An 18203-nucleotide genomic window follows, 5' to 3' on the forward strand; every position below is an offset into this window, starting at 1 on the left:
ACATATCTGCCCAATGGGGCAAAGAAGACAAGGACCCAACCTCCTTGCCATGGCTGATCCACCCTCTCACAGCCGGGAAGTCCTATCAGGTGGCTAACTCACACCCCTCCTGCTGCAGTCTAAGCCCTCTGTCCAATATGACCTGCTAGAACAAGGACAGAGCTTCCAGTAGCAGCTTTGAATGCCTCTGCCCTTCCCCCCACCCACCCTGAAGTCACAGACCAGAAGGGCCTGCCTTTCCCAGAAAAATTTTAAGTTAAGATTTCCCAGCAAAGATCAGTTTGGCGCCGAACTCCAGGCTCTCGGTAACGGTACTTAGAAAATCACCCTCTGCTCAGAGACAAGGGGCAGATTATCTCTCCGGAATCCCTGGGCCCTCTGCATGAATTATCTGAGCCCACCTGCAGTCTTGTGCTCCCCTCTTTTACTGGTTCCTCCCATATCTACCCAAAAGTTCAGAAGGCAAGAATGTCACCCCTATGAATGTATGACACGGGGCCATTACCCCCACAGCCTAACTGCCTCACTCCCACTGCAAAGGGGCCATCTGCTGCTCTCCCTCATCCTGTCTGGCCCTGGGGACATGAAGGGACACGGGGCCATGCAGGTGGCTAAGGCAGCTGGAGCAGAACTCCCGGGTTTCTGGGGAGCTGAAACCTGGCCTCCCTCTCTGTGCACTGAGGCAGGTTTTCCCCCAGTTCCGGGGCTGGAAAGAGGTCAGACCACGCAGCCTAAAGCATTTCAGGTGGTAGATGAATAAGCTTTGAGATCAAGATTTAAAATGAGAGAAAGGATATTATCTTGGATAAGGCCCCTAGCCTCTCTGCCCTTGCCTCCGCTTCCTTACCTATAAATGGGAACATATAATCTGAAGTTAATATGGAAGCATTTGGGTCTCAGTTGTGACAGGAAAATGAATGATGACACATTCCGAAAGCAGGAACTCTAATGTAAACCCTACAGAAAGAAATGACTGACGAGGAAAATGAAAAACAACCCTCAGAATGGTAGAAAATACTTGCAAATCATGTAGCTGATAAGGGACTTATTTCCGGAACGTATAAAGAACCTTTGTAACTCAGTAACCAAAAGACAAAGCCCCAATTTTTTAAAATATGGAAAGGATGTGAATAGATGTTTCTCTAAAGAAGACATACAATGGCCAGTTAACAAAGATGTCCAACATCATTAATTCTCAGAGAGATGCAAATCAAAACCACAATGAAATACCACTTTACACCCACTGGGATGGCCAGAATACCAAAGAAAAATGTAAGTGTTGGTGAGGATGCAGACAAATTTTTCACATGCTGGCAGGAAGGGATATAAAATGGTGCAGCCACTTTGGAAAATAAATTATTAAACATAGAATTACCATATGACCCTGCAATTCTATTCCTAAGTATCTACCCAAGAAAAAAAATGAAAACATAAGTCCATGCAAAAAGTTGTACATGAATATCCATCCCAGCGTTCTTTAAAACATCCCAAAAATGGACACAATGCAAATATTCATCACCTGATGTACATATAAACAAAATGTGGCATGTCCATGCAATGGGACACTATTCAACAATAAAAATGAAGTACTGATGCATGCTACAACATGGATGAACCCTGAAAACATTACTCCAAGGGAAAGCCACATACTGTATCATTCTGCTTATGTGAAATATCCATAATAGACAGATCTACAGAACATAGATTAGGGCGAGGGTGGGGATGGGGACAGAAATGGGGAGTGAGTGCTAATATGTAGGAGGTTTCTTTGGGGGTGATGAAAATGTTCTCAGATTAAGTTATGGTTGCACAACCCTAAATATACTAAAACCCACTGAAAGGGACACTTTAAATGGGTAAAATATAGTATTCAATTATATCAGGATAATATGATTGTATTATATAAAACTAAGAATATAGTATATTATCAGCTGTTAAATTTTTTAAAAGAGGGAGATGGCTGGGAACTGTTTTGTGGCTCTAAACTACCACCTCATGCACATCCATTTCAGGAAGTGGGAGTCTCTAAGAGGAATCTGGGCGGAGAGAGTTATTGTGCTATCAGTGCCACCTGCTAGGGGCTCTTCCCTCATCTCAGGGAGTCTGCTCAGCTCAACCTGAGTTGGCTGGAGCACGGAGAATGTGTGCTCAGGCCTGGAAGTCAGGGAAATAGAGAGAGGGGTTGCCCTGGCCACCTCAATCCCAGGCTTTGCTGAGGCCACGAGCAAGCGCCTAAGGGCTCCGCTGGACCAAGGGGAGAGAGCAGCCTGGGGCTGCCTCAGAGCCTGTCCGAGAGGGCCACCTGGAGGGCTGAAAGGACGTCAGCAGGAGGAGGCTGCAGGGAGCCAGGGATGCCTGGGCTGAGGCAGGGTCGGGAACATCTGGCAGAGCTGCGGTCCCCAACCTGAAGGAAACAGTGAGTGAGAGACTGATGGGGAGGTGGGGGGCATCTCCAAAACACCCACAGAAGTGCTGCAAGATAGAAACAATCAGCATGTGACGCCTCCAGAGCCTTCCACTGGCAAGAAAGCTCAGAAGTCTGCCGAAACCGGTTTGGCTCAGTGGATAGAGCGTCGGCCTGCGGACTGAAGGGTCCCAGGTTCGATTCCGGTCAAGGGCATGTACCTTGGTTGCAGGCACATCCCCAGTAGGGAGATGTGCAGGAAGCAGCTGATCGATGTTTCTCTCTCATCGATGTTTCTAACTCTCTATCTCTCTCCCTTCCTCTCTGTAAAAAATCAATAAAATATATTTAAAAAAAAAAAAAAAGAAGAAGAAGAAAGAAAGCTCAGAAGTCAGATCCACACAGAGCAGGCCTCTGCAACCTCACATGGGTGCCAGGCAGGCAAGAATAGTCTGATCCCTTCCCTCCCCTCCTGTCTTCCCATAAGCCAGGAAAGTGGAGAAAACCTACTGAAACACACACACACACAGCTGGCGGCCAGGTAGGAGCAACAAGGGGGAAGAACAAAGTAGGGATGAAGTACCAACGTCACGGCACTGGGCATATTCATGACTGACAGAGGACCTTTTATTACCTGAGAGCAAACAGAGAGGCCCTGAGACTTGCTGCAATGTCGTTCAGGGCAGGGGAAGCAAAGGACAGATTTAAGGGCAGGGGCAGATAAAATAAAGTGGTTTTATAGTCACATCCTTCCAGTTCTGCCTGTTCAGTCTAATAGTTACAAAACAGCAGCTTCCTGTAGGTGTTTGGGGCAGAGTAACCAAGAAAACATATAGTCACTGGAGCCTGGCACAGGACAGGCACTCAGGCTGGCTGTCACCTAATCGCTGTCTCTGTCGTCATTATTGTCAGGGTTAGGGTTCTAGAGCTGGAAGTCCCCTTTGGCATCCATTCTCCCCAATTCACCGGTAAGACAGCTGGGAGCCAGACAGGGAGAGTAACTTTTCCGAGGTCACACAGCAAGTTGGTGTCAGAGGCCAGTCTCCTGACTCCCAAGAGTGGGACACCTAGACCAGAGCCATCTGAGGAATGGGCCAACGGGGTGTGGGCTTCTTCCTAAGAAGGGTGGGCTGGTATACATCCAAAATCACATTTCTGACTTCTCTCCACTAGCACTTTAATAATAATAATAACAGACATAAATTATTGCCCGCATAGTGCATACGAGGCACTCTACTTTTCACATTTCACATATATTACCTCATTGAATCTTAACAATTCTACACAGAAGGTACTGTTGTTGTACCCATTTTACAGATAAAGCACTTGGATCTCAGAGAGGCACAATGACTTACCAAGGAACACAGTTATAAACAACAGAACTTGGCGCCAGAACCTTCTGATTCTCAATCCCACAGTCTTACTCCCTATAGCAGAGGTTAGTCTGTTCGACATTATTTCAGCTTTCCATCTTCCATGCACAACTTACCTGCACTTGAAGTAAGGCATGGATGTGTGACTTGCTTTGGCCAATGAAATGTGAGCAGAAAAAAAAGCATGTCACATCCAGGCAGAAACAGTACGCAAATCATAATGTCCTCTACCCACTGATGCAGTAATGATGGAAGCATCTCTGAGATGAAGCCACCACCAGCCTAGAGTAACTAAGATGCACAGAGACCCCTGCCAACTCACACTGGACAGGCAGCAGGGGCAAGAAATATGTTTTTGTTGGGTTAAACCACTGAGAATTTGGGGCTGTTTGTTACCCAGCATAATCAAACCTCTCCTGGCTGATAAAACCAGAGCTATGCTGCTTCCCACTCCACGCACAGGAGTTTGGAAGGTCTGAGAGGGAAGCTTGGCAGGTCCATTTTAGTTCCTCACAAGTCATAAAAAGAAAGTGATTCTGTTAAAAAAAAAAAAAAAAAAAAAGAAGGAAGAATCACTATTCCAACCCCCTCATTTTACAGGAAATGAAGAAGATCTAAAGAAAAGGAGTTATCAAGGACACCCAGAACCCAAATCACCTGCCTTCCAGGCCAATGTCTGTCTGGGTCTGTCTGTCTCTGTCTCCATGTCTCTCTCCTGTTTCTCTCCTTTCTCAGTCTCTGCCTGTTTACTGTGCATCTCTCCCTCCTTTCCTCTCTCTCAAAAAAATCAGAATCCTTGAACGAGTCCAGCTCATGAGAAGACACCACAGACTGAGACCCCTGGCTGCTGTGAGGAAGGCTCTTCCCAGCGCAGGCACAGAATGTGAGGGGGCAGTGGCTACAGAGCAGGACGCTCTCCCCTGAGGAAGGGATCCTGGGGGCTGAAAAGCTTGGGCACAAAACCAAGCCCCCTGGTCACAGCCCCTGGCTCTGGTGGGACTGCCCCAGAAACAACGAAAGGCTGCCGGGCATCATGCAGGAGGAGAAATCCAGAAGAGGGGTGGTGACCAGCCCCCCTGCCACCTTCACAAGCTTGTCCTGTTCTCCCTTCACTCTTTTCTTTGGCCTTGAGCCATCCACTGCTTTACTCAGCACTAGCCCCTCCTCCCGGGTCCTTTCTGTAAATTGTGAGACCCTCGAAACAACCTGGTGTCCAAGGAGGTCAGGGAAGGGTGGGAGTGATCCTGGGGAGGGAGAGCGAGGCAACTCGGGCCTGGTCAACCTTTGGGCTGCTCGGAGGCGGAAGGCAGCCCACATCCCTTGGTATGGGAGGTGCTTCCGAGAAGGCTTGCCCTCAAACACTCTGGAGGCATCTGGAGACGGCTCTGTGCAGCATAGGCAAAAACACAGCCCCACTCCCACCCACGGGAGCAGAGATCTGGGCATGGGGCTTCAGAACTCAGGCCAAACAGCTAATGGGGCTTCTGGAGGCTGCGAAACGTGGTGTCAGCCAGAGCGCTGAGCTGGCAGGCTCCAGACCAAACTGGAGAACTACAAAGACAGCCCAGGAGAAGGAGGACCAGGCTGCCCTCCCCTCCACCCACCCTGGACCTCTCTTCCTCCCCACCATGGGCAACCCAGAAAACTCCTTCCTAGGTGTTATGGGCTGAATTCCCTCCACCCAAAAAAATTCATATATTGAAGTCCTAACCTCAGTACCTCAGAATGTGACTATATTTAGAGATAGAAACTTTAAAGGGGTAAATAAACTTAAAAAGGTGGGCCCTAATTAGGTGGGCCCTAATCCAATCTGACTGGTGTCCTTATAAGAGAAGATTAGGACCCAGGCGCACCATGGTAAGACACAGGGAGAAGATGGCTGACTACAAGTCCAGGAGAGAGGCCGCAGAAGGAACCAACCCTTTTGACAGCTTGATCTCAGACTTTCGGCCTCCAGAGCTGTCAGAAAATTCATGTCTATTTTCTAAGCCTCTCACTCCGTGTTGCTTTGTGGTGGCAGCCCAATCTAAGACACCGGGCCATTGGGCTCAGCAGAGGGCACTGCTCCCAAACAAAGGGGTCCCTGAGAGAGCAGGCGGCCCCCTGCCTCCCAGTCACCTCTCCCAAGGCCTGGACACGTCTAGGGTCAGAAAGTTCTTGACATTGAGCTTCCATTGATTCTTCCCCTTTCTTCGCTTCCCCCTCCTTTTAGTTTAAATGCAGGTGAGTCACAATGGTCCCCAAGAACCCATGGTCACCCCAGCCTCGATCCCCCATGGGGAAGCACACCCTTCCTTCTCCCTCTCTTTTCTGGTTCAATCTCCTGGGCTTATCCATGCTGTGAAATGGGCCACGCTGCGTGGCAGCAAGCTCCCTGTCACCTAAGGGTTTGAGAAGTTGGGGAGCCACCTGACATAGGGGTGTGTAGGAGCCGAACAAGCTGAGTTCTAAAGCAGGTGGAAAGGGATGTGGAGTTGAAGCCCTAGATTCAAGTACCAGCTCCACTTCTTATGTCATGACTTCTGGCAACATCGCCCAACCTGCCACACCAGTGTGGTTGCCGGTACAGCAGAAGCTATGATCATGCAAAGGTGGGTTCCGCACGTGGGGACTGCCTCCCAATTTGGCAGGTCCCTTCCCCTCCCGAGCCTCGGTTTCCCCACTGTGGCAGGATGGCATTAGATGGGCTCTATGGTTGGCAAGGGCCACGCCAGCCTGGGAGAACGAAGTCCCCAGGTGGCGCTTTCTTCCTTCATTTTGCGGCTGAGATGAATCAGGGCTGTCCTAGCGAGTGGAGGAATGCACTACGCGTCACAATGCCACCCACCTGAGTCCGGAATTGGGAGGATGGAGGGTGGGGATACAGGCAGCGAGGGAGGAGTTAAACACAGAACGGTCAAGGTCACCTGGAGGGCTGCCCAGAGAAACAGGAGCTCTGACCCCAGTGTTGGCCGCCCCTTATTCCAGGGAGGGGACAAGGTAAGTCAGGCCCAGGCCAGCGACGATTTCGTTCCAGAGTGCCTGGCTCAGTGCCCCCACCCTCCCCTGAGTCACCCAGTGGGCTCCAGAGGTCCTGGCCTGGCCCGGCCGCTCCTGTCCACTCCCTGGCTGGCCTGAAATAGCAGAGGCAGGCTGCTTCCACAATGGCCTCATCTCACCTTGGACACATTACTCTCCACCTATTTTGAGACGCCAGCCCCTCACCAGAGGCATTCCTGAGTGAGCAGCCCCTCACATCCTGGGAGGTGGGGGAGAGACATGAAGGGATGTGTCTCAGTTGTTCCCTGCTCTGGAGACCTGCGAGCATCTGCCCCGGGGCCAGCCCGGCGGCCTCCAAGGTCCTTCGCTGCACGCACCACCACCTCCAAGCCCTCCCTCATTGTGAGAGGCAGGACCAGGGTGATCTGGTCCACCCAGGGGTGAGAAGTGGGGGAGGAGGGTAAAGAAGGCAGACACTCACCCAAGCTCAGCAGGGACCCAGCTATGACCACAGGACAGGTACCCAGAACAGGCCCCTGGAGATGCCAGTCAACCCGGGACTACTCAGTGGTTAGCGCTGGCTTTCACACTCAGACCCTCTCTTAACTAGCTAGGCCATCCTGGGCAGGGCACTTAAGCCTTCTGTGCCCCAGTTCCCCCATCTAGCCGTATAACAGTGCCCACTTCCTGCCCTAGCTGGCTTGGCTGTGGATAGAACGTCAGCCTGCGGACTGAAGGGTCCCAGGTTCGATTCTAGCCAAGGGCACATGCCTGGGCTGTGGGCTCATTCCCCAGTAAGGGGTGTGCAGGAGGCAGCCAATCAATGATTCTCTCTCATCATTGATGTTTCTATCTCTCTCCTTCTCCCTTCCTCTCTGAAATCAATAAAGAAATATATTTTTTTAAAAAAATAGTGCCCACTTCCCAGGTGCCTGTGTTAGAAGAGATGGTGACTACCAAGCACTGGCACCACAGCTGGCATGTGGCCAAACCAGAGCTGTCTTCCAAGGCCAAGAGGCCTTCTCCCTCAGCCCTGCCTGCAGACCCTTGAGATGCTGCCACAGCAACTACTGATATGCCAGAGACTCATGAGAAAACTCAGCAGGCAGCCCCTCCACAACTGCTGACCCAGAAAATTGTTCACTGAATCCCCATCTTACAGCAGAGGAAACTGAGGCCCCAAGAGGATTGCATCTTATCAAAGGATTTGAACCCGGTGGTTTAACTCCAGAGGCCACATTCTTAACCCATACACTAACCTGCCTCTCCTGGAAGTTGTTATACCCAACGACATGGATACTATTACGGCCCCAAGTTTGCAGATGAGGACACTAGGACCACGGGAAGGCTAAGTAATCGGACCCCAGACATGCAGCGCAGAGGAGAGTTGGGATTTGGACCCAGGCAGGCGACCTGGGAAGCACACCTGCTCACCCACTGCACTGCAGTGCCTGGGGCAGCCGGCCGTCCTGGTCCAGCACGTCCCAGAGAACAGGCAGAACCGCCTGAGGTGCCTCATCACCCCAGGCCACCCCCAGCCCCATCACTCCAGGGAACGGCCAGGCCCCCTCCCACGCTCCCGCTTAAGCATCTCCTGAGCACCCCAGAATCTTGGGGATTAGGGGCCCCTACCCCAGCTGGCACATGGGGAAACTGGGGCACAGGGACTTGTCCACAGCTAGGGAGACAGACACAGGCCTCCTGCTTTCCCTCTCTTGCCTGGAGAATTGGCCAAAGGAAAATGCTTTTATCTCTGGGCCCCAGGATCTAGAGCCTGCCAGAAGTACCCCAGGCAGGATGGGGATAAGGCTCCTGCTCCCGCCCCAGGGCCGCTCACAGCTTGCTTTCCTGTCCCTGTGGGCGCTGCGGCCCAGCAGCAGCAGGGAGCACACCATGGGACAGGTGGGGCCTGCCCTGGTGACCACTCCAGCTCACAGCTCCCCTTCCAGGCCAGGCCAGGGGAGAGGATGCCAGGGCGTGAGCTGCCTCCCCTGCCCACCCTTTAGGCATAGAGCCAATTCTCAGCCTCCAGACAGGAGCCCCTCTGTCCCTACAGGACAGCTGACCTTTAACTGGCCAAAAGGTCCCTCTGGTTCCACCCCTGCCTAGGGGAGCGGGTTTGCAGAAGGGAAGAAGGCAGGCCAGGGGCCAGGAGGAGTCCAGGGCCTCCTCTCAGCCTCTCCCTCCTCTTCCTTGCCTCTCACTGTTCCGCCTTCCCTCTTCCTTCCCTCATAGCCCAGTGTCCCAAGCCCTGACCGTCCACAGTCGCTCCTCTTCCCCCTTAATTATGTTACCTTTTATTTGCCTGGCACTTTAGAGTTTACCAAATGTTTTTACATTTATCATCGCATTGAATCCACACCAGGGAGAGATGGGGAGACATTGAAAATTCCTTCAAATTGCCAAGTGTTCTTGTTAAAAATGCAAACATCCCCAGAAGATGAACAATTAGGCTGGCAGCCACTGGTACCTCAGACTAATTTATTTCATCCTCTGCCTCATCCTCAGCCACTTAGCACAAGTGGATGGGGCTGGGGCGGGGGCAGGGGGAGAAGTAGTGCCTTTGGGGGGCTGCCTCCGCAAGGTGGGGAAGGCCCTGGTGTGGTGTCTGCATCCCTGGGGGGAGGAAGGACAGGGAAGTAGGGTGGGTCTGAGGACAAGCCTTCAGCTTTGCAATGCTGCGCATAAACAACAGGCCCTCACCAAGCCCTAAATTCTAACCGAACCACCGCCCTCCTCCCACATCACTCATGCTGGTGTCTCCAAGGTCACAACGAAAATCTTTATGCAAGAAAAGGCTTAAAAGGCTTTGAGGGTGGAGTCCACAAATCCAGAACCTGGGAGAGAGGAGGGAGGCAGGGTGCGGGTGCCTGGTTCTCCCTAACCCAGCTCTGCCACGTGGCCCAAGGTCCCCTGCTCAGGGCAGCACCCCCAGAACCAGCTCCAGCTGGAAGGAGAAGCCCATAGGCTGGGCGCTGGTGGAAGGACACATCCAGATCATGGGGGTAAATCAGGAGACCCTTCCTTCAAGGAGGTCTCTGTTACCCCGACAGATAACTGATAGAGGGGTGGGCCTGTGGCCCTGAGGGTCCTCCCAGCTCCCACATTCCATGGTCCTGGGATCAAGTCAGGGAAACAATCCTGTGGCCAAACCCCAGGCAGGGCATCTCAAGAGCTCCCGGATGCTCACTTTTGGAGGCCCCGCCCTGCATCTCATCGCATATTCAAATGAACCACATAAAAAAATATAACCCACACATAGCTCTCAAGAGTTGAACTGAGTTGCAGTTGACCATCTGACATAATGTTAGGTTCCGTAGCTAAACATGTATTAATTTCAATTCTGTCATTTTCTTTGCAAATTGTGGAGCCTATCTGTTTGTTTCCAGCTCTCAAACATTTTCGTTGGCTGTTGATGAAAGCCTGTAGGCCCTAGATGCTGTGTCTACATTCCCAGTGCTCTGACCCCAGAGAGTTCAGGCAGCGAGGCTGCAGAACTGCAGCAGCAGGACTTAAAAGAAATCTAACAAATGCTGTGTCGGCTTCACAGGGGGTACCTCGAGGTCCACTCAAGGCCACCTCCTCTGAGGAGCCTTCCCAGGTCACTCTAGCTAATCAAAATACCTCCCCTCCCAATCTCAGAGTACTCGCCATCCAGGGACTCATTTGGCACCAATGGCACACCCTCAAGGTGGCTGTTTAGCTTCATTTTTTATTTCTGTCTTCATTATTTAGCACACTCATGTTTGCCTTATCTTCTCCCACTGAACTGTGAGCTCTCCAAGGTGCCTCAGACCTCTCCTCTGCCTCCCCTCTGAGCCCAGTATGGTGTCCCATCAAACAAGAGAGCCCAGGCCCTGTGTGCGGGGGGGTGCAGTTTGGAGAGGGACAGGGGTCCACTGGTCCCACCTACCCTCCATGCCGTCATCGCGATGCCCATTAAAGTTGTCGTAGGAATCCCAGCGGATGAGGGGGTCAGAGGTGTTGTAGTCCACTGACACGCTCGGCCCGTTCTCCAGGTGTTCCATGCCTACAAGGATGGGGAAGGGCAAGAAGACAGTGAGGAGAAAAGGAAAAGAGATCCGCAGCTGGAAAAACAGAGGAAGCCAGCAAGATCCCCCAAGGATGCTCCCTACGGGACTTCTCATTTTCTTGACCCCGGCGGGGCGGGGCGGGACCAGTGGCTTCAGTTGGACGGAGAACCCAGGGGTCTGGTTTCTTGCATTCTTGAAAAGGCTCATACCAGGTCATGGGGGTAAATCAGGACAGAGCACTAAGGAATGAAGACCCCCTCCCCCAAGAGAAAGCTGGGGGACCCTCTGCTGAGTTTTGCTTCTTTCTTTTCTGTGTCCTAGGAGCAGTGCAGAGAGACCAGAGTCTGCCCCTGAGGTCAGCGGGAATGTGGGAGAAGCAGGGCTCACAGCCTTGACCTTGAGAAGACACAAGGTCACCCAGGCCATCTTCCTGCCCCCAACTTAAGAAGCTCCCCACTCTAGGTAGAGATCTGAGGGGAGAGACAGAATCCCTCCTACACATCCAGAGAAAGCCCAGAATGAAGACAGCACAAGCTGCCAGGCAGACGTTCTGGGTGAGTCGCCTCCCTGAGCTAGCAGGCCTTTCTTTAATCTATCCAGAGTCCCCCTGTCTATAACCTAACTTCATATCCTCCCATCCTGTCCTCAGATAAGATGGAGAACAACTGGTCTCCACATATAACCAGTCTAAAGACTGAAAGGCTATTATTAAATTGGTCTTCTCCTCTTCAGGTTGAATCACCTCAGTTCTCAGAAATGCCTATCGTTTAGCCAGCACCTTGGAGTGTCCCCTCAGCCACACCCTCCATCCTCCATGGCCCACAGTCTCTAAATATAATAGCATGATGACCTAATGGACTAGAACAGTTTATCCAACCCAGCGCCTCTCTGTCTGCTTTTTTATTTTTATTACCCAGAGATTAAGTCACTGGTTCATGTTTAGCTGGGGGTCCACTATGATACCCAGATCTTTTACTGTTGGCCTGCTTTTCAATCACCTAGGTAACTTGACAATTATAGAGAAGATCAGTGGGAGGATGGTGAAGGAGGGGTGGGAACAGGCCAGGATAGAGGGGAAGAAGTGAATGATGAATGAATTCTAATTTGAATTATACCTTGAATTTTCTCTGGCCCATAAGAAAATACAAATTCCACCTTGCCGTATTCTGGAAATCGATCATCTGAAAAAGGAGAAAAACAAAATGGGCACCCAATTTCTAAAAAGGACTCCATAAAAGGTTTTCTTCTAGAAAAGATTAAAATACACATACACATTGATAATATATTAAGCTATATATGTATATGAAATATAAATATATATAAAATTAAGTCTCTTGCCCTCCCTTGACCCAGTCCTACTTACCTGAGGTAACATTTCTAACCATTTATATTTCTTGTTCTACTAGTGGTTACCTCTAAGACTCTAAATATTAGCCAGTTTTTATGTCACTATTTTTAGGTACATCAGTTTTAAATAATCCCCATTGATTCACCACTATGAAAATGAATAATTTGGCTCACTTTACTACTCCTACCTCCCTTCTTCTAAAGTCTGGTATTATTATCATCATCATCATCATTTATTCTACTGATTACATTTGAAACTTTAAATACTATAGTTAAGCCTCTATTTCTTGATCTGTCCCTTTTTAATATATTTTTATTGATTTCAGAGAGCAGAAGGGAGGAGAGAGGGATAGAAACATCAATGATGAGAGAGAATCATTACTCGGCTGCCTCCTGTATGCCTCCCACTGGGGATCGAGCCCGCAACCTGGGCATGTGTCCTGACTGGGAATTGAACCATCACCTCCTGGTTCATAGGCCAATGCTCAACCACTGAGCCACACCAGCTGGGCTTGATCTGTCCATTTTTTATGGTGTCTTGACTCCCTCTATGTAGGAGAAGGAATTTGTGCCCCTCCCTTTCTTCCATCTTTCACCAACCCCATCTTTATTGTGTCAACTATTCCTTTATTGTTCCTAGTTAAGATTGATAACATTCATTCTGTTCTATAATTATAACAGCATCTTCTGCTTTTACCTTCCTGCCTCCAGTGCAGGGAAACACATCACAGGGCACATCCTTCTCCTACACCAGCCAGACTATACAAGGGATCATTCCCCTCCTCCTCCAAGTCCCAGCCCCGCTCTCCACTCCCTCCCTGAGCCCAATCTGGACACAGACCATCATACACTGTGAAGTTATCAAGGATGGTGTCCACTCCCTGGGGCACCCATCATGCCTGTGCATGTCTCTATCACTGCAGGCATCACTTTGTAGTGTCATGTTTGTGTGTCTCATCCTTCCATAAGACTGGGGTTATGGACTCACCTCTTTCTCATTGCATCCCTAAGATCTAGCACACGCCTGGCACATATAGACACACAAGTGATGCTTGGTGGATGGATGGATGGATGGATGGATGGATAGATGGACGGACAGATGAATGGGTGGATGGATTTGAATAGGTGGGTGGATGGATAGATTGATGGATAGATAAATGCATAAAAACATGAACAAGTGGGTAGGTGGATGAGTAGATGGATAGATTTAGATGGGTGGGTAGATGGACGGGTAGGTATATGGGAGGTAAGCGGATGGATTGACAGATGGATGGATCAGCAGATAAGTAAATGGATGGATAGATGGATTTGGATTAATGAGTGCATAGATGGATAACTTTAGATGGGTAGGTGGGTAGATGCACGGACAAGTGAATAGATGGATGAATGGATAGATAGATGTGGATATGTTCCAGTCCTGAATGTGATGTAGACCAAACCTCAAAAGAATGGAGAAAAGAAACAAAGGGAGACATCCCCCTGACCACCTCCCTTCCCTCAGAAACAGTTCCCCCTCACTGCTGCCATGCCCCCCCCCCCATAATTGCTCTTCTACCCTGTGATAGAATTATCCCTTGCTAGGTCTACTTCTCCACTCAATGAGCCCACCTTTGAAGGCTTCATCAAGGTCCTCCTTCCCAAACACAACCCCCAGGTCATGGATGGCGCAGGTGTGGAACTGCACACGGAAGATGACATCGCGGGCTGGGCTCCGGAACTTCTTGTGGTAGCACTTCAGCTGGGCGAGAAAGAGAGCAGAGCCCATCAGGTGCCCACGGGTGGGAAACCGGGTCCCAGGGAGCTTCTTTATCAGCTCCAAGGCTGGGCCCCCCAGGCTCACCCCAAACCCAGTGAGGGAGAGGTCACCAACACAAACAGGATCTCAGAGCCTCTGGGGAAACTTCTAGAAGAGCAGAGAGTTGGAGGCCAGTCTTATCCCATGGGGATAAAACTGCCTCTCAAGAATTTCCTGCACACAGATCAGAATGGAAAAAATAGGAGTGGATTTAAATTGATGGGGAAGGGCTGAAGCTAGAATTGAGGGAGTCCTTGTCACCAGTAAGAAGCCAGGAGGTAAGAGCTCCCACTGGGAGACATTTCCCTGGAGCTGTTCCAGAATTAGAGGTAAGCCCAGCGGGCATCCAACTCCGAGGCCGGAGAATGCACAAGCATTGTCAGAGGCTGCAAGGCCTTGCAGGAACCCTGAGAGCCTACAACACTAAGGCTGGTGGCCCACCAGGAGTGAAGTCTTGTCTGGAGAGGCAGGAGGAGCGCAGGAAGAGAGGAGATGGGAGAAAAATAAACTAGGAGGAGGGGCTAGAGCCAGAGGGGCAGCACTCACCAAGATGTCTCCCTTCAAGAGCAGCCCAGGCTCGATGGTGATGCAGATGCTGGTCTGGCTGTCTCCTTGGACGTTGCTGTGAGGAAGAGGCAGGCAGAGGAGAGGGACAGCTGGAGGGGGGCAGGCAGTGCTTTTTTCCCTGCTGCCCCTCTGCCACCAGGCTACTAGGAAACCTTGCCGACTTCATCCCTTTGCCCTCTCCTGGAAGAGATTCAGGGCAGCAGCCACCACCACCACCACCACACACACACACACACACACACACACACACACACACACACACGCCCCTGCTCCTGGTCCTCAGCCTCGGAGCTTTGGCATCCGGGACTCTCATTCCCGTGGAATACTTACTAGATGCCAGATGTGTAAACAGGTTGCATGGCCTGGTAGATCCGGAGAAATGGCCGACACCCTGCAAGGAAGGGTGGTGTTAGCTACAACAGTAGGAATTGTGGGAAGAGGGAGAGGAGTGAAGGAGGTGGGGGAGAAAGAAAGGAGGGGGAGAGAAAGGGGAAGGAGAAAAGATGAAGGAGAAATGGAAAGAGACGGAGGAAGGAATACTAGCTTTTCATGTGAAAGGCACTTTAAGTTGACAAAAACATTTCCCATCCACTATCTGCCAGCAGGTGTTGCAAGTATCAAACCCATTCTGCAAATGACAGACTGGGGCTAAAGAAAGCTCGGGAAGTGGTGCCATTGAGACTCCAATCCAAGCCTATATTTTTACCATGGCTGCCTCTTCAGAGAAGGTGAAGGAAGACAGGAGGGGCTGGGAAGCCAGAGGCTGGGGTCAGTACCTCCTTTAGACTCGAAGTTGGGGATGCCATGCATGATCACATGGTGCAGAAACAAGGGCTTGTTGTTCATTTTGATGGTGCCAGAGAGCAGGCCGCTGAAGTAATGCACGTACCTGGAGCAGGGACAGGGGCAGCTTCAGCCAAGGAGGTCTGAACCGGGGCCGAGACATCCCATATTCTTTTCCACCATAACACTGCCCTAGGTTGCCTGCCTAGCCCCCACCAATGCCCCCAGGCCTCCAGGTAGCTGAGGTCTCAGCCCAGCACAGTCCTCCCTTGTTGTCTGGAGCTCCAGGTAGGGAGAAAAAGCAGGTTCTATAAGACCTGGAGCTGGGTCAAGCCAAACCCCCTACTTGGGGTTCTCCAGTGCCCTCTGGTGGTCAACGTGAGCATCTCTTTCCTGCTTCACTCCCAGCCCAGGAATCTCCTGCTGGACCAAAATTCCTCCCACACATCCCTGACAGGCATCCTTCAACTGCTCACTACTACACAAGGCAGGCTGATCCACTATCAAATAACTCTGACACCCCTATACTGAGCCCAAACCAAGCTGACATTTATACGCACAGACCCTGGGTCAGCTCCACATAGTCCCACCAGCCAGATGACACTCCAGCAAACAGTAAGAGCATAATAATTATAGTATTCCACTTTTTAAGATCATGCTAAGTGTATGAAAATCCATCTAGAGCATTTCATTTGGTGTTGGAAGATATCTAACTTCCACTAAGTATTTCTATCTCTAGGGTCAACATCTCCTAATTTTTTTAACAAAGATCTTGTTAGAAGAATGGAAGGATTAACCTATCCCACTCCTTCTAAACAGAAAGAAAAAATTAGGTTCATAAAGGCTCATTAGCCTCCCAGAGACACACAGCAAGAACACACAAAGCTGAGAGTGAATGGGGAGAGAAGGAAAAAAGTCTGACTCCAATGCATCTGCCAGAACAGAGGCTAATCCTTCCACCACTGGCCAGCACTTCCTCCTTCTCTGACTGGCCAGTGGATGCCAAGCTGAACCAATCAGAATGCATCTGAGACTCCGAGGGAGCCAACATGGGCTTTTGAAGTGGGTGAGACCAGAACCCGCATGACCATGATAATAGTCCCCTCCTATATCTTGACTCCCTGGCCCATCTCCAGGCCCGTGGGCCTCTGTCCCTGGGCCAGGGTGGGGCCACTTAGGACAACCCTAGGAAGATAATCTGATGGGCAGCACCAGCTCCTATTCAGGCCCCTGCCCAGCCCCCAGCCCCATTACTCAAAGCGGAAACCTGGAATGGCGGGTTCCTATCAGAACTTCTGATCGTGCCAACAGGATGTGTCTGTGTGCTGGGGACAATGAGTCCGGGGGTGGGGTGACAATGAATGAGGGAGCTGCAGGCCAAGCTCCTCCCTCTTTCTCTGCCTGCCCTCTTCTCCTCAAGGGCCTCATTCCTTACCAGTGACACTGACAAGAAGGCGGGAAAGTGGCAATGATTGCATGGTAAACCCAACGGTTGCACTTTCACATTTGGGAACAAACAGAATTACACACCCATAAGCAGATGTGGGTGCAGATATGAGCTGCAAGGCAGACACAGATAATGTATACTCACACACACACACACACCAAGCACTGTGGAATCCCTGCATAATCCTATTCCTGAGAGGTAACACTGATCCCCATTCTCCAGTTTTCAGCTTCAGAGATGTGACTACTCGGCCTGCTCTCTCCAAGCCACGTTGTGCCACGGTAACATCATGCTCCTCTATTTGTACCCCTTATCCTTCAAGGGCAAGGCCAGTCTCATAACCAAGGCTGACAGCCATAAGTGTCAAGCCAGGGACTGAGGAGAGCGTACTTGAATGACAGCTCTTCCCTCCCTGAGACTTCTTCCCTGGGAACACTCTCATGGACCCACAGCTGCTGTGTCTGGCAGCCTAGCCAGAATTTTCTGCACATACAGGTGTCCGGTTTCTGATCCAGCTGACCTGAGGCTGCCTACCGGCTGTCTTGTGCGAATTGTAAGACGCTGCGTTGCCTGAGGACTCACTCATTTCTGCTAGGGCTTCCCGCTCCAATGGCGGAAACCGTCCCCAGCAGTGCCAGCACACTGCTAGAAAGGCAAGCAAGATACGAGTGATGTGAGTCGGGGACACCCAACCCGGAGAGTCTGGGAAGCCCCAGGACATGCAGCAAGGGGGTCCTGCTGGCCAAGTGTTCCTAAGGGCTAGGAAAGCAATGGGACACTGTGACCTCCCAGCCTAGACCCTGTACCCCAGCCCTTCACTTAGATGCTTCCTTCTCCCTTCTCAAACCTCACCTCACACGTCACCTTCTCAGAAAGGTCGGTCCCTCTGAGTCAGCCCCTTGTGCCCACTCCCATCACTCTCTCGCCCATCATGGTCTGTTTTGGTTTACCCCCTTCAAAGCACTTCTCACTCTCTGAAATGACGGTGATGGCTAATTTCCATGGGTGTCATCCACCAGAAGGTAAGCCCCAAGAGACCTTGCCTGAGAGATTCAGCACTATAGCCTTAGCGTGTAGCCCAATGTGACACATCACAGACAGGTGTGATGGGCCCACAGCTCTGGCCACACAGGGGGAAGGCCGGAGTCCAACTCTCCAGTTCTCCACTCTGGGCCTGGGACTCCACCATTCTGGCTCCCACTCACATGCAGCCCCCCAAGATCCACTTGATCCTGACACTACCTGTGCCTTCCTGTGAATCAGACATCACTAAACAGCATGCAACCCACAGAGCTGAATCCAGGGGGAGCCCTCAGAATGGTGGATGGCACAGCCAGGGGGAGGTCCCAAGGACATTCTGGCTCTGCCACTGCTCTCTGTGGACCCTGGCCACGTCACATCCCTTCCCTCTGGGCTCAGGCTTCCCTCCTGTAAAATGGGGATGCCCTGGATCGTCATGTGGTAGGTCGGCATT

General features: G+C 51.1%; 1 protein-coding gene across 20 annotated transcripts in view; it reads right to left on the minus strand.

Annotated features, from left to right (window-relative positions):
- Positions 1–18203, minus strand: part of TNS1 (tensin 1) — a 222503-nt gene that overhangs the window by 62674 nt on the left and 141626 nt on the right. For all 20 annotated transcript variants that reach the window (XM_036319688.1, XM_036319699.1, XM_036319697.1 and 17 more), the window contains 6 exons: positions 15276–15388; positions 14830–14890; positions 14479–14554; positions 13746–13875; positions 11906–11971; positions 10670–10786 (listed from right to left, as the gene is read on the minus strand). In XM_036319688.1, the coding sequence (XP_036175581.1) occupies positions 10670–10786; positions 11906–11971; positions 13746–13875; positions 14479–14554; positions 14830–14890; positions 15276–15388 (563 nt within the window). The remainder of the gene's footprint in view (positions 1–10669; positions 10787–11905; positions 11972–13745; positions 13876–14478; positions 14555–14829; positions 14891–15275; positions 15389–18203) is intronic.

This window comes from Myotis myotis, unplaced genomic scaffold (assembly GCF_014108235.1).
Source record: "Myotis myotis isolate mMyoMyo1 unplaced genomic scaffold, mMyoMyo1.p scaffold_m19_p_8, whole genome shotgun sequence".
In the NCBI taxonomy this organism is placed as follows: Eukaryota; Metazoa; Chordata; class Mammalia; order Chiroptera; family Vespertilionidae; genus Myotis; species Myotis myotis.